Genomic DNA, 21,382 nt, shown 5'->3' on the forward strand with positions numbered 1-21,382 from the left:
AATGTGCAGTTTAAATATTAAATGTGCTGTTTAAATCTGTGCACCAATAAAATTTGATTTGAAATTAATAAACTTAAACTGAGTGAATACTTTAAATGTGCTGTTTACATCCTGTTTAATTGTGCAACTGCAAGAACGCCCACCTGCAGGAACGCCCCGAATTGCAGGCCACAATCACACACTACTACAAACTTCTACAAAGATCCAGGGAAAAAAAAGGACCTTGTGCATTTCAGGTAAAATAACAACCCAATGTTTATCTCCCAGTACAAATTAACTAGCAACAGCAAGTCCATTAATGTTTCATGTGTGTTTGTAGATGGACAAAATCAACGTGTGAGATGGCACATGCGGACGTACGCCTGTGGCTGGTGTAGGCAGCATGTAAGTCAACAATAAAGACATTGCATCATCAATCTGAACCAAAAACATTTTATTCTATAAAAGGAGTGGGGTAAATCACAACTGTACAGGGGGAAACTGACTTAATGAAACAACATCTCACAGTATCAAAAAGCTCACGTTTTCCTCACTGATCTTTACACATTGTTCTGTACAAATACAAAAGAAATAATATTAATGACTTGTATTATTATAACGATAACTGCATTGCACTGAGTAATATAGTACTGGCCCATAAATTACTGCATTCAATAAAAAATACCTAAAATTATGATTTCTTAAAGAGTTTTGATTAATGATAAGAAAAAGCACACTCACACGCTCAGTAATACACTCACGCTCGCACACACAAACACACACACACAATCAATCAATTTACCCTTGCATTATGTGGTGCCGTATTGTAGAAATGATGGGTGACTAGCTGATAGTGGATAAACGTGCTTGTTCAGATACAGTACAGAAACGAGCAGAGGGTCATGAAGTCTTCAGTCGTATGCTGCCACGTCTAAACCATAGATACATGTTCTTGGAAAGAGCATCACTATCGTGGTGTATTGTATTGATGTATTATTGTATGGTTTTCTTTGTGGTATATGGAGTCCATTAAAAAGGATTTTATGTTATTTCATATGGATGAGTTGGTGTATTGTATATCACTGACATTGCCATGTCTATGCAGTGAGGTGGGTTTGACCAATGACAACAGATATTACATATTATCAGTTTTTCAGCATGGGGTGCATCCAAAATTGCATCCTTTTCTCTATATAGTGCACTACTTTTGACCAGAACCCTAAGGTAATGCACTATATAGGGAATAGGGTGACATTTGGGATAAGGATATGGTTGAGACGGTTCTTCAGGTTTTTCAGTGCTTGTTGCAGGTCATTATAACTGTTAGGTTAGGGCACCATGTTCACACCGACATGCTCACCAACTTCACAAAAACAAATGCTACTCTCCATGCAACAACAGTGAGCACAACACAAAAGGGACCGATTTTGGGGGATTTTTTTTGTAAAGAAGGAATTTCACTTTTTTTTATACACATTTCATTTGTAAATCCATCCAACAGAGGAGAAAAGAAAATACAAATGATATTTTCACATTGTCTAGTCAGTGTTAAAAATAGAACTCCACCTGTTACATTTATTATGCTTTTTGATTATATACAGAATGTACACTTCGTATTCTTCTTTCATTATTCTCATAGTTCTTAACATCTAATATGAACAGTTTACAAAACAAAACCATTTGCAATCAAATGCATATACTCTTCTAGAAAGATGTGCTTAGTATCATTGTTAGGAGTCGAAGCAGAGAATGAGAGAAACTCATAGGAACATTGCATTGCTCTGTGTGGGCCAATAAGATCTCTCGCTGCTTCCGGCATGCGCTCAACTCAACTCACACCAAGGCTGGGCTCAGAGTCAGACAAGCATTATCTGCATTTTGTTTTTAAATTGTCAACAGAAAAGGGATCTTAAATTCGCTCATATTTTATTTAGCCAGCGTTTGAAATGATTATGGCTGCTGCGACTGCTAGCGAGAGAGCCAAACAATTTGTTTACATGTCCTCAAGTATGTATGTCCCACATAGTGCTGAGCGATTAGTACTTTTTGAGGTCGTTTCGGTTTCGGTTCAATTATTAAAATATAATCACGGTTTTGATTATTTTTAAACATTAAATGCACTATGCATTATGTGGGTTGAATGCTGTAATAACACAGAACAAAACAAATAATAAAAGTCCCATGATGGTACTGACTGCCCATTACTGCTTATCACTTATTAACCACCATTTATTCACATCACTTTAATCAAATATTTCAGCTGTTGTGTATATTACATTTATTTTATTTGATAACTTTAAAGCCTGAACTGTTTGATGTAGGAGGGAGTTGTAGTTTTGTATTTGATTCCAAGTCATCTCATCTCTATAGAGCTGCTGTCTATGCTGTCTGACAAAATCACTATTTTAGTAGTTCTTCAAAGTAAATAAAGGCTTTATGACTGCTGAATACCCCCTATCAATCACTTAGATCATGTATTTTCAGGTACAGATACCTGGCGAACCAACAGCTGCTCTCTATATCCTCTCACGATCACGCATTCTTCGGCCTCTTCCATAGCTGGCGTAAAAGAAAACATAGACCAGACAAGTAGATGCGCAATGGATTATGGTCATTGCAGTTATTCATCACGTTTTATGAGCTAAACTATTTAGAATATTGGCCCTATTGAAACTACAACTCCCTCCTACATCAAACATTTCAGTCTATATCTGATTTACTTGTACAGAAACTGTGCAATGAGCTCACTGAAAAAAACTGAACATAATGGAATTTAAATCATTGAACTGATGATAGTCAATGAGTTGTTTGAAAAACGTAAAATAACCGACATTTCAGTTAATCACTCAGCACTAGTACCACAGGAGCTGTGCGTCCCAGTGGCAACACGTACTTAGCCACTGGCTTCAGTACAGCCCTTAGGAGCAAGATCTGTGTATGTCCCAGTAGCAAGATGTATGTTGCTACTTACTCCATAACAGCACTTTGGAGTGAGCTCTTTGTATGTTCCACTTGCAACACATACTTATCCACTGACCCACCCCAATACAGCGTAAGGAGCGAAGTCTGTGTATGTCCCAGTAGCAAGATGTATGCAACACATACTTATCCACTGACCCCAATACAGCGTAAGGAGTGAGCTCTTTATATGTTCCACTAGCAACACATACTTATCCACTGACCCCAGTACAGCGCTAGTAGCGAGGTCTGTGGAAGTTGCATAATCAAGTGAACCCAGAGAGCAGGAGCTAAAAACAGCCAGCTTAAGACATGAAGATCAGTAAATTGCTGATCTAGGATCAGTTTAGCCTTTTAGATCATAATGAATAAGATCATATGGAAAGGGCAGACCTGATCCTAGATCGGAAATCATACTCTGTGACTCTGTAAATACAAGCCCTGATCTGAGTCTGGGTAGAAATGCTTGTAACAAAAAAGAGAGTGCCTCGTGACCTGTCGTCAGGGCGATAAGACCCCGTTTCCTGGGTAACCCTGAAGACCAAAACAAACGCGCGTTTCTAAAACCAGAGTTTCTCAGATTGACTTTGATTCATTAAGGCTCCGACGGGCAAGAGGTAACACACACTTCTAAAATCATCAGTTCTGATTATTCGTTCCATACACACACACGCACAAAACACACACACAAGCTCCCCTAGATCCCTGCGAGAGTTCAAACTAGTTTTTCTTATACTTTCACAGCCTCAAACACAATCTAAGGATTTGAAATAGACAAAAAATGGATGCTATTCTGTTAAAAGCCAATCACTGGCAAAGAGGAGGGGGGAAGGAGAAGAAGAAAAAAGGCCTTTTTTTAAACAACAAATACTGTTACTGACTGAACAAACAAGTTAAAAATGTGGGGCAAGTGAACATGATTTCATTTCTGATTGAAACTGAGGAAAACAGAATCTTAATAAAAATTCACAGTCTTGTAGCTCCCTGTTTTAGGGGATGGGGGAGTGGAGGGGGGGGGGGGGGGGGGTTTGAATTAGACAGAATAGAACAGTTCTACCCCACACACCCCGAGGGGTCTGCGGACTCTGCTCAGGAAAGGATATGGAGGAGAGGACTTTATGCATCTTCAACTGTCTTTAAATAGCACACACTTCACTAACGCTCACACACTCAAAGCTATGCGCGCACACACACACACACAGACACACACACACAGCTGAGCCCATGCACGCAATGCAGGATCACAGAAGTTGAGAAAGAAAACACAGTAAACGTATCTACAGTATCTTCCCCTCTGAAATCAACAAACAAGACAAAAGCCACATATCCTTCTCTGCCCCCTTCACCTCCTCTCCGTTCTCTTCCTCCCTCATCTTCTTCCTCTGAGCTGAGTGTGTGGTATAGGTATCCCTGCATCATTTCAAAGTCTGTTCTCTGTCTCTCTCTCTCAGTCCAGCCTGTCTGTCTCTTTCTCTCTGCAGTATCCCAGTCAGGCTTCACTGGTTTGTCTTCACCGATCGGTCTTCTGGATGGATAGGAAGCCATAGAGGAGGATGGCGTCATGCCATGGTCACACCGAGTGGGGGTGTGAGGGAGAGATGAGAAGGTAAGCATTGGGGTGAGGGTGGCTGTGAAGAGTGGTGGACTCCCCCTTCAGGTACTAGGCAACCAAATAACAACAATGAACTGCTCTCATCATTTACTTTGCAATCTGCGTTCTCCACCTCTTTAATTTCCTCATCTCCACGATGACCCACAGTTCAAATTACAGGACGAGGAGAGAAAAGAGACAGGAACAGGAAGTGACAGTTCAGCCCCTCCCATCTGAGTTTCATTTGAGTACCGAGGGGGGGGGGGGGGGATGGTAGTAGGGGGAAGGGTTTAAAGATCATGGGTCAGAGGTCATGGTTCACATCATGACGTGGCGTCTCCGGTGCAGGGCTAGGTGGTCGGACCGGGAGAAGGAGCGGTCACAGTCGGTGCAGCGGAAGGGCTTGATGCCTGTGTGTTTGCGGAAGTGTCGAGTCAGCTCGTCTGACCGGGCGAACCTCCAGGTACATCCCTCCCATGTACAGTGGTACGGCTTCTCTCCTACACGGAAGAAGACATGGAGTTAGTTCGTTGATTGGTTTAATAGGAAGTACATTCAGTGCATGTAACTGAGCAAAAACGAGGTATCTTAAGATAAGAAGTTATAGTATAGATCTACGCAACGTGTCCATTTTTTATTTCACCTTTATTTAACCAGGTAGGCCAGTTGAGAACAAGTTCTCATTTACAACTGTGACCTGGCCAACATAAAGCAAAGCAGTGCGATAAAAACAACACAGAGTTACACATGGGATAAACAAACGTACAGTCAATAACACAATAGAAAAATATATGTACAGTGTGTGCAAATGGAGTAAGATTAGGGAGGTAAGGCAATAAATAGGCCATAGAGGCGAAATAATTACAATTTAGCATTAACACTGGAGTGATAGATGTGCAGATGATGATGTGCAAATAGAGATACTGGGGTGCAAAAGAGGAAGATAAATAACAATATGGGGATGAGGTAGTTGGATGGGCTATTTACAGATGGGTACAGGTGCAGCGATCGGTAAGCTGCTCTGACAGCTGATGCTTAAAGTTAGAGAGGGAGATATAAGTCTCCAGCTTCAGTGATTTTTGCTTTGGGGATGACCAGTGAAATATATCTGCTGGTACGCGTGCTACAGGTGGGTGTTGCTATGGTGACCAGTGAGCTGAGATAAGGCGGGGCTTTACCTAGCAAAGACTTATAGATGACCTGGAGCCAGTGGGTCTGGCGACGAATATGAAGCGAGGGCCAGCCAACGAGAGCGTACAGGTCGCAGTGGTGGGTAGTATATGAGGCTTTGGTGACAAAACGGATGGCACTGTGATAGACTGCATCCAGTTTGTTGAGTAGGGTATTGGAGGCTATTTTGTAAATGACATCGCCAAAGTCGAGGATCGGTAGGATAGTCAGTTTTACAAGGGTATGTTTGGCAGCATGAATGAAGGATGCTTTGTTGCGAAATAGGAAGCCGATTCTTGATTTAACTTTGGATTGGAGATACTTAATGTGAGTCTGGAAGGAGAGTTTACATCTTACCAGACACCTAGGTATTTGTAGTTGCCCACATATTCTAAGTCAGAACCGTCCAGAGTAGTGATGCTAGTCGGGCGGGCGGGCAGGTGCGGGCAGCGAACGGTTGAAGAGCACGCACTAGTTTTACTAGCATTTAAGAGCAGTTGGCTACAGCAGTGGCTATTCATTGGCTACAGCAGTGTTTCCCAACTCCAGTCGTCGAGTACTCCCAAAAGCATAAAAAGTGTGTAGCCTGGGTCAAACATACCTCATTGAACTAATTTAGGGCTTGATGATTAGTTGAATCAGGTGTGCTTGTCTGGGGCTGCAATAAAAATGTGTACTGTTGGGGATACTGGAGGACTGGAGTTGGGAAACACTAGGCTCCAGAATGCGGGCCCTGGATCAGTCATTGGCTATAGATGAGTATGTGGGCAGGTCAGGGTGTGTGTTACCCAGTGTTGGGGGTATCGCGTTACAGAACTAACACGTAACGTAATCTGATACATTTTATGAGCAACAGAGTAAAGTAATGCGTTACTTTATCAAATTGGGCTATTTTATTACAGTTACTTTGTTACTTTCAGAATCTTATCTCCACCGGCTGTGTTTCCATGATCCGATCTCCACTTGTTTCCTCATTTAGTTCTTGAGCGAGCGGCGTAAGGGTGTTTTGAGAAATGTCATGACGGGCTGCTGTCCATAGAAATGTATAGAGGGCGCACCTCTGATGTCTAGACATCTCTATGGGCTGTGTATGTGAGGTCTAACAGAAAGAACTGGCGGCTCCAGGGAAAGATTTTCAATTAAAGGAGAGGAAATCTGTACAGATGTTTGGCTTACAGTATATGGCTAATTAAGCAGTGCCACAGATGGAAGGAGAAACCAGTGATCCAACCTGAGTTAGTAAGTAGCCTATCAGATGGAAGGAGAAAGCAGTGATCCAACCTGAGTTAGTAAGTAGCCTATCAGATGGAAGGAGAAAGCAGTGATCCAACCTGAGTTAGTAAGTAGCCTATCAGATGGAAGGAGAAAGCAGTGATCCAACCTGAGTTAGTAAGTAGCCTATCAGATGGAAGGAGAAAGCAGTGATCCAACCTGAGTTAGTAAGTAGCCTATCTTTGGTAGAGTACGCACGGCTCGCCTTACTCCCTCTGACAGTCAAACAAACAGTCAAACAAACGGTGAGATTGGGATTTTTTCCCATGAAAGCAAAGCAATATAACTCGTTACTTTCCACACAAAGTAATATTGTAAAGTAACGTTACTTTTGCCAAAAAAAGTTTGGGTTAGTAATATACTACTTTCCCAACACTGGTGTTACCTGTGTGTATCCTGCGGTGGGCTTTGAGGTGTGAGCTCTTGGTGTACACCTTGTTACAGCCATCATAGTCACACATATGGACACGTCGCCTCTTCATATCCGGCGAATCAGGATCCACCTGCATGTCCATGTCTACACCTGACCTGAGAGTGACAAAGAGAGAGAGAAAGCAGACATTATATGGGTGAGGCTGGAGTGAGATGCACTGAGTCATGTATTTAGTGAAATTACAAAATGTCACAGCAGATCACCTGTATTAGCAGGACTACTAGAAAGCAGCTAGCTACCTGTATATTAACTCTTCAGACCTGGGTTCAAAAAATAATTTGAAATATTATTAGGATCATTATTTGAATTTCATCAGGACAGTGCACATTAACCAACACCAATATTACAGTAATGCAACTTCCATGGAAATGTGCTGGGGGTAGAAAAGAGGTAATTTGCACCCGTAGTCTCTGGGCAGGTAAGGGCCTTTACACAGCCACAATGCACATACAAATAGTCACTAAAACAATAGAAAATACAAGTACATGACATCCAATACGAGTACAACAGCAACAACATAGTGAAATACTTAATGTGGGCTTAATAAAAAGTCTGTAACTGTTAGTGTTACATGAGCAGACATGTTCTATAACGTTTACCTCCCCAACCCCACCCATACTGTCTAAGCCCTAACTAAACCTAGAAGGAAAGGACTGTGATGTAACACCTATAGGGAACTGCCCAAGCGTGGCTGACTGGACAATTAACATCTATCCATGGGTTTATTATTCATGCACTCTACTGTGTGATCGATGAATAGAAGTCTTACAAATTATTTTGCCATTGCTGCATCATCATTAGGTGACACTAACTTCCAATTTCTAACTTCAAATTTTATTTACTTAGTCAAGCATTGATGTCAATGGGAAGTTCTGATTGGCCCCTACACATTTGGACATGGCTACATGAGGGAACTACACTGAACAACAATATAAATGAAGTTGTGATTCGTCCCTACGTATTTGGACATGGCTACATGAGGGAACTACACTGAACAACAATATAAATGAAGTTGTGATTCGTCCCTACGCATTTGGACATGGCTACATGAGGGAACTACACTGAACAACAATATAAATAGGAAGTTGTGATTCGTCCCTACGCATTTGGACATGGCTACATGAGGGAACTACACTGAACAACAATATAAATAGGAAGTTGTGATTCGTCCCTACGTATTTGGACATGGCTACATGAGGGAACTACACTGAACAACAATATAAATGAAGTTGTGATTTCTCCCTACGTATTTGGACATGGCTACATGAGGGGAACTACACTGAACAACAATATAAATGAAGTTGTGATTCGTCCCTACGTATTTGGGCATGGCTACATGAGGGAACTACACTGAACAACAATATAAATGAAGTTGTGATTCGTCCCTACGTATTTGGACATGGCTACATGAGGGAACTACACTGAACAACAATATAAATGGGAAGTTGTGATTCGTCCCTACGCATTTGGACATGGCTACATGAGGGAACTACACTGAACAACAATATAAATGGGAAGTTGTGATTCGTCCCTACGTATTTGGACATGGCTACATGAGGGAACTACACTGAACAGAAATATAAACACAACATGTAAAGTGTTGGTCCCATCTTTCATGAGCTGAAATAAAAGATCCCAGAAATGTTCCATTCCAACAATAATCTTATTTCTCTAAATTATTGTGCACAAATTTGTTTACATCCCTGTTAGTAACCTTTGCATTTGCCAAGATAATCCATCCATCTGACAGGTGTGGAATATCAAGAAGTTGATTAAACAGCATGATCATTACACAGGTGCACCTTGTGCGGGGGACAATAAAAGGCCACTATAAAATGTGCAGTTTGGTCACACAACACCACAGTTGCCTCACGTTTTGAGGGAGCTTGCAATTGGCATGCTGACTGCATGAATGTCCACCAGAGCTGTTGGCAGAGAATTGAATGTTAACTTCTCTACCATAAGCAGCCTCTAACATCATTTTAGAGAATTTGGCAGTACGTCCAACCGGCCTCACAACCACATACCACGTGTAACTACGCAGCCCAGGTCTTACACATTCGGCTTCTTCACCTGCGGGATGGTCTGACAGCTGATGAAACTGTGGGTTTGCACAACTGAAACATTTCTGCACAAACTGCCAGAAACCCTCTCAGGAAAGCTCATCTGCGTGCTCGTCATCCTCACCAAGGTTTTAATCTGACTGCAGTTCAGCATCGTAACCAACTTCAGTGGGCAAATGCTCACCTTCAATGGCCACTGGCACGCTGCAGAAGTTTGCTCTTCATGGATGAATCCTGGTTTCAACTGTACCGGGCAGATGACGACAGTGTGTATGGCGTTGTGAGGGCGAGCGGTTTGCTGATGTCAACGTTGTGAACAGAGTGCTCCATGGTGGCAGTGGGGTTATGGTATGGGCAGGTATATGCTACGGACAACGAACAGAATTGCATTTTATTGATGGCAATTTGAATGCACAGAGATACCGTGATGAGATCCTGATGCCCATGGTCGTGCCATTCATCTGCCGCCCTCACTTCATGTTTCAGCATGATAATGCACGGCCCCATGTCGCAAGAATCTGTACACAAATTCCTGGATGCTGAAAATGTCTCAGTTCTTCCATGGCCTGCATACTCACCAGACATATCACCCATTGAGCACGTTTGGGATGCTCTGGATCGATGTGTACGACAGTGTGTTCCAGTTCCCGAAAATATCCAGCAACTTCACACAGCCATTGAAGAGGGGTGGGACAACATTCCACAGGCCACAATCAACAGCCTGATCAACTCTATGAGAACAAGATGTATCGTGCCGCATGAGGCAAATGGTGGTCACATCAGATACTGATTGGTTCTCTGATCCACGCTCCTACATGATTTTTAAGGTATCTGTGACCAACAGATGCAGATCTGTATTCCCAGTCATGTGAAATCCATAGATATGGCCTAATGTGTTTATTTCAATGAACTGCAACTTAGTAAAATCTTTGAAAATGTTGCATTTATATTTTTGTTCAGTATACATACAGAATAGTCAAATACACCATGTTAATTTAAATGATTCTAACAGAGCCTCAGTCCTGGTAATCACTGATGATTACGGTTATTGTTTAGGTTTATCACAGTTAATAGTGATCTATGATCCCTGGGTGGAGTTACAGGCCACAGGCAGCAGAGAGGGCTAGAGAGTAACTGTCGAAAACCCATACAGCTGGACAGCTTACAGTTCAATGCTGATCTCTCCTCTCTCTTCCCTCCTTTCCTTCCTCTCGCGCTCCCTCCCATCCTCCGGGTTCCTCGCGGCCGGCCTTCCCTTTCTCCACCCACCCTGCCTGCCAACTAGTTCACTCCTTTTCCTCTCTCTCGCTCTCTCTCTCTGCCCAGCCGTTGGCTCAAACACACTAAAGAATAGAATAGTATTCCTTCTTCACCCCATCCCACCTCTAACACACTCACTCACTCACGCCGCTCCTTCTCTTTCTCTCTCTCCAAACCGTTTATAAGGAGGTGTGACGGCAAACTGCATTACGTAACCTTGTTTACACTCAGATCTGTGACAACCCTGCCCAGCAACACACACAAACACACAAACACACGTCAGCTAAGTGAACTCTCCAGGCACACACCCTGCATTTCAGTTACAGTGCAGCAAGCTCTGACACACACACAAAGCTACGCCTTGGGGCGTTGAGGTAGCTGCATCCTCCTACCAAATAGAGATACACATTAATACATTCGGTCTCTCCCGGTTGCTGCCTCACTACACATTGTGTGCCACATACACACTGCCTCTCCTCTCCTCTCCTCTCCTCCAGTGTTCAGGGGTTATGTAAGGGTCCAGAGAAGAGCAGTGCTGCAGTAATGTAATTAATGCCAGAGAGAGGAGAGGAGGGACGGGCCCAGCTCACCACAGCCAAACCCCCAGTGAAGGGGCAAATTCACCCTATATCACTTTTCTCTAATACACTCAACCCCAGTCCTGCAACACTTGACTTATTACACATTTTGTTGTGTTACATCCTGAATTCAAATGGATTAAATAGATTTTTTTCCTTATGGGAGAACCTGCCAATACCCTGTAGTGAAGACATTATTTGCATTTTTTGGGAAAATTCACTGAAAATGAAACACAAAAATGTCTCATTTACATAAGTATTCCAAATTGAGCTCAGGTGCATCCAATTTCCTTTGATCATCCTTGTTAGGACATGATTTAGAAATAAACATAGTGGTCTATATAAGGTCCCACAGCTGACAGTGCATGTCAGAGCAGAAACTTTAACATGATGTCCAAGGAACTGTCCATAGATCTCTGCGATACAATTGTGATGAGGCATATATCGGGGTGGCAGGTAGCCGAGTGGTTAGAGCGTTGGACTAGTAACCGAAAGGTTGCAAGATCGAATCCCCGAGCTGACAAGGTAAATATCTGTCGTTCTGCCCCTGAACAAGGCAGTTAACCCACTGTTCCTAGGCCGTCATTGAAAATAAGAATTTGTTTTTAACTGACTTGCCTCGTTAAATAAAGGTAAAATAAAATCAAAATCTGGGTTTAATGGGAGAGTGGCCAGGCGGAAGCAACCCCTGAGAAAAAGACACATGCCTGGGATCGAAACCGTGCCTGTAGTGACGCCTAGAGCACTGCGATGCTGCGCCTCTCGGGAGGCCCTGTATTTCCTTTTCAATACATTTGCAAACATTTCTACAAAGATGTTTTCACTTTGTCACTATGGGGTATTGCGTGTAGATGGGTGAGAAAAATGTATATTTAATCCATTTTGAATTCAGGCTGTAACACAACAAAATGTGGAATAAGGGTTATGAATACTTTATGAAGGCACTGTATAACAGGACTACTCAACTACCCACAAATCATGCAAGATATCTTCTGAAATAAGTATTGTTATCGTATATCGATAAAAAAAAATAAAAAAAATGTATCACCCAGCCTCCCATCCTCTGAAGGCGTCAGCCTGCTTCAGTTCGGCTGGCGCTTGCCGAGCTCGTTCCCTTAAAAGACCTTCGCTTGAAATAAATGTTTGCCCATTTTGAGACGCCGTAGCCAGCAGCCAGATTTATCTATGATATCTCAAGAAATCTGTCATACATTTTTACGTTTTTGCCGAGGAGATCTTAGTTGCGCAATTTTGCATCTGACTAAGATGTTTGGTGCAGTATTTCTCAAGTGAAAAAATGTGCATGAGGACAAGTCTCTTGTTGAATGACAACAGGCACTTAATTGAAGAATCCATACTGTTGACCAATCGCCGACAAGGGGGAGTAGACTTGGTGCCTGTTGGTGTGCCCGAACAGCTGAAAAAACCCTTGCCGAAGTCCAAAACGTCACTAAATGTTGTCATAATATATGCACAAACTGTTCCGAACACTTTTGTCTGGGAAGCATGCGGAAGCCTTAACACTCACCCTGTGTCCAAAGAAGGAAGCGGAGTCCTACAGTACCACCACCCTGTGTCCAGGCCTACACCACCTTCCATTATCTGACACTCACCCTGTGTCCAGTCCCGGTGTACTGAAGGATGCTGAACCTGACTCTGTCCCACTCTCCACATCACTGTCACTCTGGTACTCCACTGGGGATGCCGAGCCAGGCTTGATACGCACTGTAGGGAGAAAAGGGTAGATGGAGAAAGGGGGGAGGGAGAGAGATGGAGAAGATGAAGAGAGAGGGAAGAACGAGAGAGAGGAAGAAAGATGGGTATAAATAGAGAAAGACAAACAACAGGGGGTTAGCAACTTAAATCCAACATTAACACACAGTACTTGGCAACACAAAAGGTAAGTCAAGGCATCCCAGCTGAGCTCATTTGAATTTCTATTTGGGTGTGAGAGAATTCCTCATTATACTTAGGTATGGTTGGCTGTGCTGCGGATGCTGCTGATTGTATTTGTGAACACCCCTCCCCCACCCCGCCTCTCCCTTTCTCCTTTAGTGGGTCAGAATGTGGTGACTGCACTGTTTAAAGTTTCTCTTACCTGAGGATGAGAGGGGGTGAGGGTTGTTTGTGATGATGGGGTTGGGATGGGGGTAAATAACTGTCCTTTGTATGTTGGGACAACCCACCACCTGTTAACCCTAATACCCACCTTATTCAAAGGCAAAGCGACCCATCTCCTCTCTTCTAGAACTCTTACCCCTTCTAAAAGTCCTTCTCTCCCATGCTCCACTCTCCCTCCCATGCTCCACCCTCCCTCCCATGCTCCACCCTCCCTCCCATGCTCCACCCACCCTCCCTCCCATGCTCCACCCTCTCTACTCAGAGCTCTGTGTGTCACTCCTGTTACACAACAACAGGGGTATAAGTGTAGTGTGGCAACTCTTTTTAAGTCAAATCTACACCTACTCATGTACACTCTGTATCAACACACTCAACTACATGTGTTTTCTACTTACAGAATGTTCATGTTGACAGTTTACAAGTCCTAGGGACAGTTTTCCGGATAGATTTTAAGCCTAGTCCTAGACTAAAAAGCATGTTCAATAGACATTCTCTAAGGAAAGAGCTTCTTATTCCAAGACTACAGTAGGCTTAATCTGGAAACTGGACCCTAGAATTCTAGAGACTCTGGGGGCCATTAGGTCAAAGACCACAGCTAGAGGACATCAGAAAGCAGAGTTACAATTTGGGAATTTGGGAGTCTATATATATATATTTTTTAACACTATTATTTCAATAGAACATGTTGAGTTCTTCTATTATTACATTGGAAGAGCGCCGCCCCCCCACCAAATAAAAATAAAAACGATTTATTTAATGTAAGGAACTCAGTCCGGCTTTCAACTTACTCTTGAAAGTTGTAATAGTATAACGCACAAGGTGCCATTTGGAAATATTCACATGAATACACGTTAGACATAGCAAAATGTATACTTGCAAGAAAATTTGCTTTAAAACCTGCAAAATTATCTCTCCGCCAAACAAGAGGTGTGAACAGTGTGTGTCATGAACAGTGCTTGTGCCCATAGAAACAGACATGGCAAGGGATTGCACCCCTGTGCAGGATTTCCCAAACTTGGCCCTGGGGCCCCACCTGGGTACATATTTTGTTTTTTGCCCAAGCACTACACAGCTGATTGAAATAATCAAAGCTTGATGATGAGTTGGTTATTTGAATCAGCTGAGTAATGCTAGGGCAAAAAACTAAATGTGCAACCAGGGGGGCCGCCAGGAACGAGTTTGGGAAAACCTTGCACTACTGTACAGTGTGCTCCACTGTACAGTGCTCTATTGTACCCTACTCTACTGGTCTTTACTATATTTTACTGCAGGGGTCGGCAACAAAATGTAACATTTATTTAACTAGGTAAGTCAGTTAAACCGGCCCGCAAGTGATTTATTTTGGCACCATAAAGTTTTTAGTAATGTTTTTTTATTTGGGGGGGATTTTAGTTTTTGGTCAAAAAAGACTAAAATCCCCAGGAATTCAGCAAAAAATGTGTTTATTTTAGGAAATCTGTTCCCAAGTATTCCCACAAATAATACAAATTGACATATGTGATCGTGTATCAATGTAATCTAGATATAATTTTCAAATACAATTTCTTTTTGGGCTTAGTTGTTGTCAATTTGCAGTGCACAAATTAGTTGAATTATTAGTTCCGGCCCCGTGACCAGCAGCGCAAAAAGTTACAAGTTTCAGATTCTTTACAATCAACATTGAACTTTTCACAGAGAACAATAGAGGTTTTATTTCTCTAAATTAAATGTAAAGGTTTTGAAAATCAATTTAAAAAATTTGTTTTTACTATTTTATTAATTTGGTATGCAAATACATGTTCTAAAAGGAATCTGTAATAGATATACTAGGCATGGTTCTCCCTTCATTGCAACTTTTGTTTCGGTAGGGACACATTTCATGAGGTGCTAAGAAATTCAGGTAAATATTTCAAATATGCAATACAAACAAAGTGTGTGAGAAGTATATATGTCTACCTGACATACAGTACCAGTCAAAAGTTTGGACACCTACTCATTCAAGGGTTTTTCTTCATTTGTACTATTCTCTACATTGTAAATAATAGTGAAGACATCAAAACTATGAAATAATACATATAGAATCATGTAGTAACCATAAAAGTGTTTTATATTTCAGATTTTAGATTCTTCAAAGTAGCCACCCTTTGCCTTGACAGCTTTGCACACTCTTGTATGTATTAAGACGTGTGCTGAAAGGTTGGGAAAAGTAGGATACAAATTTGCACCACTTCCGTAGAATGACCCATATAGGGAATAATGTGCTATTTGGGACACAGACTGACTCCTCAGGAAGAGACTATACTGAGAGCTCTGCTTATGAATGAACATGTCAGTCTGTATATGCAATGCATCATTTACGTGTGTGTACGCACGTGTGCATGTGTGAAGAGGGATCCTTAGAAAGACAATACGGGGCAGTGCCAGTGTGAGATAGCGTGACAGGGGTGAAAGAGAAACAGTGACTGAAAGAGAGGGAAAGAGAGAATGAGAAAGTGCATGACAGTGACATACAACTAGTGTGTGTGTCTGTGATAGGGTGAGAGAAAGAGCTTGTGTGTGTGTGTGTGTGTGTGGTTTAAAGAGAGTTAGCATGGACGAGACTCGAGAGGCGTATTGCTTGCGAGGAGGATACTGTTGAAGTGGTCAAGAGACCGAGATGATGAGATAAAGAGCAAGGGAGAGAAACTGTGTAAGTGAGAGGATTGTGCGATAAGCCATTTTTTGTATGGAGGTCTATGAGAGAGTGTCGAATTACGTGAGGCTTATTTGATCGAATAGAAGTTTCGTAAGGTTTAGGCTGTTACCAATGTACTGACATAAAGTGCATTCAAAGTATTCAGACCCCTTGACTTTTTCCACAAGAAATTACTTTACAGACTTATTCTAAAATGGATTCAATTGTCCCCCCCCCCCCAATCAATCTACACACAATACCCAATAATGACAAAGCAAAATGAAGTTTAGAACATTTTGCAAATGTATTAAAAATAAAAACGGAAATATGACATTTCCATAAGTATTCAGACCCTTTACTCAGTACTTTGTTGAAGCACCTTTGGCAGTGATTACAGCCTCAAGTCTTCTTGGGTATGACGCTACAAGCTTGGCACACCTGTATTTGGAGACTTTCTCCCATTCCACTCTGTAGATCCTCAAGCTCTGTCAGGTTGGATTGGGAGCGTAGCGGCACAGCTATTTTCAGGTCTCTCCAGAGATGTTTGATCAGGTTCAAATCCAGTTTCTGGCTGGGCCGCTCAAGAACATTCAGACTTGTCCCGAAGCCACTCCTGTGTTGTCTTGGCTGTATTCTTAGGGTCGTTGTCCTGTTGGAAAGTGAACCTTCGCCCTAGTCTGAGGTCCTGAGCACTCTGGAGCAGGTTTTCATCAAGGATCTCTCTGTACTTTGCTTCGTTCATCTTTCCCTCGATCCTGACTAGTCTCCCAGTCCCTGCCGCTGAAAAACATCCCCACAGCGTGATGCTGCCACCACCATGCTTCACTGTAGGGATGGTGGCAGGTTTCCTCCAGACGTGACGCTCGGCATTCAGGCCAAAGAGTTCAATCTTGGTTTCATCAGACCAGAGAATCTTGTTTCTCATGGTCAGAGTCATGTGTCTTTTGGCAAACTCCAAGCGGGCTGTCATGTGCCTTTTACTGAGGAGTGGCTTCCGTCTGGCCACTCTAATATAAAAGCCTGATTGGTGGAGTGCTTCAGAGATGTCCTTCTGGAAGGTTCTCTCAGCTCCACAGAGACACTCTTGGTCACATCCCTGACCAAGGCCCATCTTGCTCAGTTTGGCCAGGCAGCCAGCTCTAGGAAGAGTCTTGGTGGAGGCCACTGTGTTCTTGGGGACCTTCAATGCTGCAGACATGTTTTGGTACCCTTCCCCAGATCTGTGCCTCGACACAATCCTGTCTTGGAGCTCTATGGACAATTCCTTCGACCTCATGGCTTGGTTTTTGCTCTGAAATGCACTGTCAACTCAACTTGTGGGACCTTATATAGACAGGTGTGTGCCTTTCCAAATCATGTCCTATCAATTGAATTTACCACAGGTGGACTCCAATCAAGTTGTAGAAACATCTCAAGGATGATCAATGGAAACAGGATGCACTTGAGCTCTATTTCAAGTCTCATAGCGAAGGGTCTGAATACTTATGCAAACAAGGTATCTTTTTTATTTGTAATATATTAGCAAAAATTTCAAAAAAACTTTTCGCTTTGTCATTATGGGGTATTGTGTGTAGATTGATGAGACCTTTTTAAAAAAAAATATTTAATCAATTTTAGAATAAGGCTGTAATGTAACAAAATGGGGAAAAGTAAAGGGGTCTGAATACTTTCTGAATGCGCTGTAAGTGGATGCATGTGGCATTTTGGCAACTTTGAGAAAAATGTCTTAGTTGGGCCTGTTGTTCATACGTGTATCTGCCCTCTCATTGGCTAGAATGGTCCCACCTGATCTCGCCTGCTTTCAATCATTGACCACATGTATTTCCATTGTTAGTCAACTCGGCTATTTTGTCAATATAATAGATCAACTTTAGTGTAAGTGAGAGAAATCGGAGAGAAGAGAAGAAGAGGACGTGACCAGAAAGAACTCAATTAGAATTTCTCTAACTTTGAAGCTTTAATTTCAACAATTATTTTAGAAGGTTGTACTTATGACGTTCATATTGTAATTGTTTCAGTCTCATAATTTCTATGCTCTAGATAAGAGTATCCTGCACTATATAGGGAATAGCTTCATCTCAACAAAACGCAACATATCCTTCCCTCCCTTTCCCTCGGACTCACCGGATCCCTCAGAGCGCCCGTCGCTCCCGATGAGGGGCACTGTGATGGCAGCGGTGGCCACCCCATCCGTGGGCATGGTGGTGTAGACCAAGGGCAGAGACTGGACCACCACGGGGATGGTCTGCAGCTGGCCCATCTTACTGGGCATGTTGACCGACGGGATGGTGTGGATGACATGCAGGATCTGCTGACCGCCTGCCCCCTGGGTGGATGCTAGGATGGACCCGGGAGAGAGCATCTGGAGGAGGGAGGGATGGAGGAGAGCAGGGGTTAAGGTGGGCATACAGGGAGGGGAGCAGTACTGTCTGAAATGGCACCAGATTCCCTATATAGTGCAGTGTTTCCCAAACTGGGAGGTACATCATCAGTTTTCCTCTTGTCATGTCAGTCATTACATACCTCAGAGAGCTATTTAGAACTTGTCAGAAATGTCCAGATCAACTAGCCCATGTCGGCAAAAAAAAATGTAATCTCAAATTCTCTTGCCCATAGATTTTGTTGTAGTGTTTGAGCCACTCCATGTTGCGAATTACAGGGGGGGCTCAGCTCCCCTAAATCCAACAAAAGTCAAACTTTGGTGGGGTCTCTAAATAATGCTAATTTAACCATTCTGCTATTTGTTTAAAAATGCAGTGGTAAATATGTTTTACAGTGGTAAATATGAAAATAAAAGCTTCCAAATGAAAGTAACACCCCCACCTCTCTGTCATGGTTTAAACAATGTATTTCTAGGTGGCTGTGCTGCCCATCCGGTAGGCCTGATTTTTCAGACTCAGCTTAGCTCCTTTACGCATTGATTTTCCTTTGCACTTCCTCATTTCCGCCACGTGTCAACTTAAAAAAAATCTTTATTCCAATTATTTTGGAGTGTTTGACAATCAGATGAAAATATCATGACTGGTTGTGTTCATGCCACATTAAAAGGTAATAATTGTGTAGAATTGTAGGAATTAAGCTTTAAACCAGCAAATTGTTCTCTCCACCAACAAGAGGGGTGTGAACAGTTTGTGTCATGAATAGTGCTTGTCCCCATAGAAACAGACATGGCACGCGCGGGGTGGGTGAGTGAAAAAGTTTGGGAAACCCTGATAAAGTGCACTACTTTTGGCCAGAAAGGGAAATAGGGTGCCATTTTGGACACAGACATTGAGTCAACAGCTAGGCTGACAAGAAAATAAAGAGCATGTAAGTATTAGGTAGGCCGTCATTGTAAATAACAATGTGTTCTTAACTGACTTGCCTGGTTAAATAAAGGTTACATAGATACATAAAAACAACTGTTAAACTGAAAGACAGAGCCTCTCAAAATTAAAACATTGTAAAATAACGAGGACAGAGAGAAAGTCGAGAAAAGGAGGCAGGAGGAGAGAGAGCAAGAGAGTAGAGAAAAGGAGGCAGGGGGAGAGAGAGAGAGTAGAGAAAAGGAGGCAGACAGAGAGTGTGAGTGCAAGTGCAAAAGGTACCTCTACCAATTTCTGTGACCCTCTCTTTCTTTCTCTCTCCCTTCCTACCCCTCACTCTCTCCAGGCTTATCTGTCTCCAGTCAATAGCTCTCTGCCGTGGCCCGGAAGGTCATGCCTAAAGCCTGAGGTGAATCTTAATAGAGCCAAGAGCCCAAAGGGTTAATGGATTTCTACTCACAGCCAGATTGAGAGAAGAGAGGAGAGAGAGAGAGAAATAGATACTAGAGTACCGTCATACGCCCTGGTTAAGGTCCATATGATGATGGAGTCAACAATGTTGTGTTCCAGCTATAGTACTACTGAGACAACTAGATAGCAGTGGTGTGATAGAGAGAGTAAAACTACTTTGAAATACTACTTAAGGAGTTTTTGGAGAATCTGTACTTCACTTTACTATTTATATTTTGGACAACTTTTACTTTACGACATTCCTAAAGAAAATATGTACTTTTTAAGTTTTCCCTGAAACCCAAAATTAGTTACATTTGGAAAGCTCAGGCAGGACAGCAATATGAGCCAATTCCCGCACCTATCAATATAATGCGTTATCAGCTTTACTGTCTCCGATCTAGCGAACTCACAAAACACAAATACTGTGTTTGTAAAATTGTCTGTCTGTAAATTAAAAGTACAAGAAATCTGAGCCAGAAGGTTTGCTTAATATAAGGAATTTGATGTATAGCATTTACTATTTACTTATGTAAGAAAATGTTTAACTTTTTCCACCACTGGAATTAAGTACATTTTAAACCAGATACTTTTAGACATTCACTAAATTAGTTTCTAACTGGGTGAATTTACTTGAGGTATTTTGTATTAAGGCATCTTTACCTTTACTCAAGTATGACAGCTTTGCACACTCTTGGCATTCTCTCAACCAGCTTCACCTGGAATGCTTTTCCAACAGTGTTGAAGGAGTTCCCACAAATGCTGAGCACTTGTTGGCTGTTTTTCCTTCACTCTGCGGTCCAACTCATCCCAAACCATCTCGATTGGGTTGAGGTCGGGTGATTATGGAGGCCAGGTCATCTGATGCAGCACTCCATCACTCTCCTTCTTGGTCAAATAGCCCTTACACAGCCTGGAGGTGTGTTGGGTCATTGTCCTGTTGAAAAATAAATGATAGTCCCACTAAGAACAAACCAGATGATGGCGTATCGCTGCAGAATGCTGTGGTAGCCATGCTGGTTAAGTGTGCCTTGAATTCTAAATAAATCAGACAGTGTCACCAGCAAAGCACCACCACATCATCACACCTCCTCCTCCATGCTTCGCGGTGGGAAATACACATGCAGAGGTCATCCGTTCACCTACTCTGCGTCTCACAAAGACACGGCAGTTTGAACCAAAAATCGCAAATTTGGACTCATCAGACCAAAAGACAGATTTCCACTGGTCTAATGTCCATTGCTCATGTTTCTTGGCCCAAACAAGTCTCTTCTTCTTATTGGTGTCGTTTAGTAGTGGTTTCTTTGCAGCAATTTGACCATGAAGGCCTGATTCACACAGTCTCCTCTGAACAGTTGATGTTGAGATGTGTCTGTTACTTGAACTCTGTGAAGCATTTATTTGGGCTGCAATTTCTGAGGCTGGTAACTAATGAGCTTATATTCTGCATCTGAGGTAATTCTGGGTCTTCCTTTCCTGTGGCGGTCCTCATGAGAGCCAGTTTCATCATAGCACTTGATAGTTTTTGCGACTGTACTTGAAGAAACTT

The 21,382-nt window shown here is 42.4% G+C and overlaps 1 protein-coding gene across 1 annotated transcript; it reads right to left on the reverse strand.

The window, feature by feature from the left end:
- Positions 1-416: 416 nt before the first annotated feature.
- Positions 417-18,545, reverse strand: klf8 (Kruppel like factor 8). The gene is made up of 4 exons (XM_082974363.1): positions 18,203-18,545; positions 12,918-13,029; positions 7,356-7,498; positions 417-5,028 (listed from the first exon to the last, which is right to left on the reverse strand). Exons 1-4 carry the CDS (start codon positions 18,483-18,485, stop codon positions 4,847-4,849), a joined length of 720 nt encoding a protein of 239 aa, XP_082830489.1. The 5' UTR covers positions 18,486-18,545; the 3' UTR covers positions 417-4,846.
- Positions 18,546-21,382: the final 2,837 nt, after the last annotated feature.

The sequence above is a fragment of the Salmo salar genome, chromosome 04 (genome assembly GCF_965601325.2).
Source record: "Salmo salar chromosome 04, fSalSal1, whole genome shotgun sequence".
Classification (NCBI taxonomy): Eukaryota; Metazoa; Chordata; class Actinopteri; order Salmoniformes; family Salmonidae; genus Salmo; species Salmo salar.

Excerpts from the sequence above, each read along its gene's own strand:
- klf8 (XM_082974363.1), bottom strand. The coding sequence starts at position 18,485 with ATGCCCACCTTAACCCCTGCTCTCCTCCATCCCTCCCTCCTCCAGATG. Across the intron at positions 7,499-12,917 it reads ACACCGGGACTGGACACAGG|GTCAGGTGTAGACATGGACA; the intron begins GTGAGTGTCAGA and ends TGTCACTCTCAG. Across the intron at positions 5,029-7,355 it reads CCACCGCAGGATACACACAG|GAGAGAAGCCGTACCACTGT; the intron begins GTAACACCAGTG and ends TCTTCCGTGTAG.